The sequence below is a fragment of the Felis catus genome, chromosome A2 (assembly GCF_018350175.1).
Source record: "Felis catus isolate Fca126 chromosome A2, F.catus_Fca126_mat1.0, whole genome shotgun sequence".
Taxonomy (NCBI): Eukaryota; Metazoa; Chordata; class Mammalia; order Carnivora; family Felidae; genus Felis; species Felis catus.
Window position 1 is genome coordinate 156,363,620 of NC_058369.1, and position 6,000 is coordinate 156,369,619.

The following is a 6,000-nucleotide window of genomic DNA, read 5'->3' on the forward strand; positions in this document are numbered from 1 at the left end:
GACGCGGGGCTCGAACTCAGGGACCGCGAGATCGTGACCTGGCTGAAGTCGGACGCTCAACCGACTGCGCCACCCAGGCGCCCCAGAAGACTTTCTGGATCTTAATTGACTCTGCTAAGAAACCTGTTGCTGGAAAATTGTGTAAGCCACATCGCCATTGATGCCTGAGGCATCATATATAGGATTTTAAAATTTTAAATCTAAGTCTATATAATAATTAATAATAGCTAACATCAAGTGAATGCTTGCTCTGTGCCTAAAACTCTACTAGTATGGAGGTTTCTGTTTGGAAATTATTTTTCTTAACAAAAGGAGAAAATAAACTCTGTGACGTGAGTACTCTTATCCCCATTTTACAGATGAGCAAAGAGAGGCTTCAGGTGGCTAAGAGATTTACTCAGAGTCACACACTTAATAACTAGTTGAGCAGGAACTAAAATCCATGTCTGCCTGATGTCAAACTAAAATTCTTAGGTCCATACTCATTTAATTCAAGAAATTCAGTTAAAAACTGAAGACCTTAGGACATTTGTGAGTGGAGCTCACCTTACATGTGCTTAGGAAATTACGTCATGAAAAGAGAAAGATCACTTCAGGATTTTTCTCACAGATCCAGTGAGTTGGCTTGCAGTTTCTTGCTGTACTTTTAAAGGAAAATTCCATCCATCCATCCATTCATTCATTCATTCATTCCTGACGTAAAGTAAGATAGCCACTGGAGACAGAACTAGAACCAGATGACAAGTCTCTTGAATCCTACTACCCAGTATTGATACCATGAAGCACTTCTGTCAGGCTTCTATGAAAACCCTTGGTTTATGGTTTTGTTTTTAGCTAATGGCTCTTCCTACCCCATTGCAGCCGTCAGAAATTCATTGGCTTCAAGGTTGCCTTGGATGATGAGGGGACTGCTAAAGGTTGGCTCTTCTGGGATGATGGGCAAAGCATTGGTGAGTAAGGGTTGCCTTGGATTCATGTCAATACCACTGACTAGGGGGGCAGGCCTGCTTTTTTTTCTTGTCCATGTTAAAACAATGTTGCATTCTGAAACATGGCCATTTGTTACTTTAAGTGCATAATACACATTGTGTATGATCTTTATGCCTCATGTAGAGGAAGCAGAGCTCTGAATGTCTCACCATTACCCAACTGTCCTAATTCGCTGTGGGAGATAGCAGTGTAGAAGCTATAGGAGAAGTTTCTTTGTAGCCAACTGAGATAGACTTCCCTATGGTTTATGTTCAAGGCCACATTCCCCAATTACAAAGCTTACTATCCCAATAAGAAAGGCAGTGCCTCTATCAGCTGTGCTATTTATCTGGAGGGATTTTCCATTAGGAGTTTATAGGAATTGGTAAACTCTCGGGAGGAAGGCTTAAGTACCATTAGCTATGTCTAAGCCAATGCTGTCCACTGCAGTGATGGAAGTAAGTCAGTATCTGTGTTGCCCAATATGGTAGCCATTAGGCACAGGTGACTATTAAGCACTTGAAATGTGACAAGTGCTTCTGAGGAACTGAATTTTTTAATTTTGTTTAATTATAATTCATTTTATTTTAAATAGATATGTATTGTGCGTGGTTACTATCTAGGACAACACAGCTCTAGAGGGTAGCCAGTGCCCCCTGGTTGAGTGGTAAGCAAAATAGAAAGAGTCCAGAATATGTGGAAGAGTGAGAAAGCCCCAAAGGTAGGAGGTAGGGTGGGGGATACCTATACTAGATATACCGAGCTCATAGTTTCCCAGGACAAAGAAGTCTTTTTTTTTTTTTTTTTTTTTTTTTGGTATTCTTTGTTCTCTGGAGATTGCATTGAAAAAATTACCTAATACTCCTCAAGATAAGCTGACCAAGACACCAGTGTTGATGTTTGTGATGGGAGTGTACGTGCATGTATGTACACATATGTGTGCCTCTAGCAGGTGGAATCTGGAAATTCTGAGGTGACCAGGAAGATGTTGGGAATGGTATAGACCATGAGTAAGAAACGTGGGTTAAGAGTGGTATCAGGAAACTGCATTATGTGAGGTTACTCTGTTAGATATATTGATATTCATTTCAAACATTTTGGGTATGGGGCACCTGGATGGTTCAGTCAGTTAAGTGTCTGACTCTTTATTTCAGCTCAGGTTATGGTCTCATGGTTTGTTGGTTTGAGCCCCAAGTCGGGCTCCGTGCTGGCGGTGCAGATTCTCTCTCTCCGTCTCTTTCTGCCCCTCCCTTGCTTGCACACGTATGCTCTCTCTTTCTCAAAAACCCTTAAAAAACACATTTTGTGTAAACAGAGTTTGGGGCAAAGTCTGACTGATCTCACAAAATGGAACCCTATAAAGAAGAAAAACAAAATGAAACACAAACAAAAATCGTCCCTACTTTCTCAACAAGCAAGCAATTAGAATTCAAGAACGTAGCTCCAGATCATACTTACCTTGTTGCTTATTTGCAGATACCTATGGAAAAGGACTCTATTACCTGGCCAACTTTTCTGCCAGCCAAGTGAGTGCAACTGATACTATGGGGGGTGAACAGAGTTCTGCTGGGTTAGCTGGATGCTGGATATCATAAGGGTACATAGAGTGCCTCCTTGAATCCCTTCACAGCGCATCTCGTTAATTTGCATCTTTTCCTTCCTCTAGACTTCAGATGGACATTTTATATACTCTCAGGAAGTTTTCTGTGATTAAACCATTCGTGCTTCATCAGTAATTTATTCCAGTTCACCAAGGCACAGATGGACAGATTGTTTCTGTGTTATCTAGCCCTTCCTTGTTCCTCTCTTTCCTTGGAATGGCCTGTATATTTTGTGACTTCTCTACATGTATAATATAGAATGTTCCAGATACACACACACACACACACACACGTTTATATACATACATCCAGATTTATATATGGATATATATACATATATATACATCCATATATACATATATATAAATCCATACATGTGTATGTGTGTGTGTGTGTGTGTGTGTATATAAACATACATATCCTTATATATAAAGTTCCTGATAGCTAAGACTCTTTGTCTTCTTAGAGTTCAGGGTGAGTCTAGAGATCCTGCAGGTGCTTAGCCAATGCAAAGTTGAATGGTAGTTGGAAGCAGGAGATAGAGGGCTGAAATCATGGTCTGCTTTATCCAAGGGCACAAGATGGTGACCCTCACAGTGTCTTACTTCGTGGTTTACATTTGTGCCTAAAAAAGAGGTTGAGAAAAATTTAAATGGATTTTTGCCTCTGGTTTCTTTTATTCCCAACTGACAGAATACGATGCAGAGTCATATAATTTTCAACAAATATATCACCGATACAAACCCTTTGAAACTGGGCTACGTGGAGATCTGGGGAGTGGGCAGCGTCTCCATTTCCAGTGTCAGCATCTCTGCGAGCGGCATGGTGATCACACCCACCTTCACTTATAACCCTGCATCACAGGTTTGTGACCCGTATTTCCCAATCCTGAGACAGCCAGAGCAGTTCCTGCCTACCTCCCTTCCAAACGACCCCCTCTCCTGTAGAGCCATTTGGGAAGCCCTCCGTGTTGAGTGCATCAGCAGTAGACAGCCTGGAGGTGAAGGGAAACTTCCTGACTCATCATCATTGGGAACTGAGAGTCTGGAGCCTTACTTGCCATGTGTGTTTTCTTGTCTGCAAATTTATATAAAGCTTTGTCTTGACTCCTTCACTCTGCCTCAGAGATCTATTTCCCAAACAGCCCAAACTACCATATTTCATCAAATATATGACACCTTCAAAGTTGCCCCATTATTTCATGTACCACGATGAAGAAAAAGAGGATTACAGAAGTATGGTGCGATACTTTAGTATCACTTAAAATTTCTACTTTATGGGGCACCTGGGTGGTGCAGTCGGTCAAGCATCCAACTTCAGCCAGGTCACGATCTCGCGGTCCGTGAGTTCGAGCCCCGCGTCAGGCTCTGGGCTGATGGCTCGGAGGCTGGAGCCTGTTTCCGATTCTGTGTCTCCTTCTCTCTCTGCCCCTCCCCCGTTCATGCTCTGTCTCGCTCTGTCCCAAAAATAAATAAAAAAACGTTGAAAAAAAAATTTTAAAATTTCTACTTTAAACACATAGAGAGTTTTGCAAACTTTGTTTAAACCAAGATTTCTATCCTTTTAATGTTAGTGATAAGACAGAGGAAAATATTGGGTAGAGACACACGGACATTGATAAATCTGCATCAAAGTAATTTAGATAAGGTAAACTCTGAACGTGAAGAAATATTAGAAATGCCTTAACCAATTTGTATCCCATGTTTTATTATGAAAATTTTATGTAAATATTTTAAATTATCATTTTATTTATTATTATGTAAAATAAAAGTATGCAGCATGAATGGGTTAAGGTATTTCCTCTGTGCTATCAGAGGCACCGGTGATACATCATTTCATAAAATTTCTTCCACTAATATCTATGGAATTTTCTCCAAAGCTAGCAACATATTTTATACAAGTTTTCATCCTAGCACTTTCTTGATCTCGCTGTCAGCTGGGATTCATATTCTTTCCTAAAATAATCTTTAAGTGGTCTGTACCATCCATTCATAATACTGGTAATAGCAATGAAGTTCATGCTTGCACAGATAATAACAACTGTCACAAGTGCTGCTTAGCTCACAGTAATTCCAAGGCTGTTGATTGCAAGACACATTCTGAGCTCATGAATGTTGTATACATGGAAAATGTGCACCTGAGGATCAATGTAGTGTGGCATTTCCAACACCTAGCCTCACTGGAAATGGGTCTTTCTTCGTGTGCTTGCTTCTCGCTTTTTCCTAGACTCTTTTTTTCTTCCATAATCCTTCCTGATTAAAAGGCCCGAAACAAAATTTTCCTTCTGTTTTGTGTTCTTCATTCATTTCCTCATATTTGCGGCTTTCTTGTTAACCAATTGCCCCAACCTTACCAAGAGCTCATAAAGGACTTTGCCCAACTTTGTTGCTGACCAATGGACTGTTATACAAGCTAACACCTGCACCTGCAGTGACATTTATGGAAAACATTTGCCTAGAAAAAAGCTGAACCATTGGACTTTCACTGGGCGATCTCCAAGTCACTATTGGGGAACAGGAAAAGGAAGATCAAAGGAGCATTGTGTGGAATGGAAATAAGGGCTTCTTCTCCCACTTGTCTATGCCGTCGTGTCTCTGCAGTCATTTGTAGTGCGTTATTTAGGGCCTGTTGTCTTTTCCCTATCCCTGAACTAGTTTTGTACTCTAAGGAATCAAGAAACACCCTCCTCACCTGAACATTCGAGGGCTCCCTGACAGCAATGCATTGTGAAAGTAGCAGAGCAGCATGTGGACCATAGCCTTGTACCTGATTTGCTTGAGTGCAGGAAATTTCAATCACCAGATACCCTCTACTTTTCCTTTTGGTTCCCAACAGGTGTTAAGCGTTGATATGACCAGCACAGACATCAGCCTCCATAAGTTCGTCTCACTGACGTGGAGAAGCACTCTGAATTTTTAGAGCAAGATACTGATGAACAGCTTTGAAACTACTTACACTTCATGCTCATAAAATTATTGCGTGGTGTTAATTGGCTCATGCCCAGTACGGGTAAAGTATTTTATTAATTTTGTGACGCATTTTGTCTGTGTCTCAGCTCTGTGGGATAGGCCATAGGGAAGTATTGGAAATCTGTGAGTTGTCTGACTGTCCCTGTGTGATTAACATGGTAATGACGGCCCATCACACAATAGCCCCTGAAGAGGCACTGGGTCCGTGGTGAAGTTGCACGTATGTGTGTGTGTATGTGTGTAATCAGGGAATGGGCCCCACTCTTGCTAAATACATAAGCAAAAGCTTGCCAGGTCAGTTCCAGGGCCTAGGGTTGACTAAGGCCTCAAGAAAGTATCAAGAAAGAACATCCGTTTGTTGGTTATAGGGAGAAGGGAGCAATAGCATGACATAGGGAAAGGAAAGGTCAGCAGGAAAGGTGAGAGGAAACAGAAGATGGTGATAAAAACAATCCTCACAT

At 41.2% G+C, this 6,000-nt stretch overlaps 1 protein-coding gene across 10 annotated transcripts in view; it reads left to right on the forward strand.

Annotated features, from left to right (window-relative positions):
* MGAM (maltase-glucoamylase) overlaps window positions 1–5,606 on the forward strand; it is a 230,085-nt gene extending 224,479 nt beyond the window's left edge. For all 10 annotated transcript variants that reach the window (XM_045052868.1, XM_045052869.1, XM_045052867.1 and 7 more), the window contains 4 exons: window positions 862–950; window positions 2,446–2,495; window positions 3,264–3,434; window positions 5,406–5,606. In XM_045052868.1, the coding sequence (XP_044908803.1) occupies window positions 862–950; window positions 2,446–2,495; window positions 3,264–3,434; window positions 5,406–5,489 (394 nt within the window). In that variant the 3' untranslated portion in view covers window positions 5,490–5,606. The remainder of the gene's footprint in view (window positions 1–861; window positions 951–2,445; window positions 2,496–3,263; window positions 3,435–5,405) is intronic.
* The last annotated feature ends 394 nt before the right edge of the window (window positions 5,607–6,000 follow it).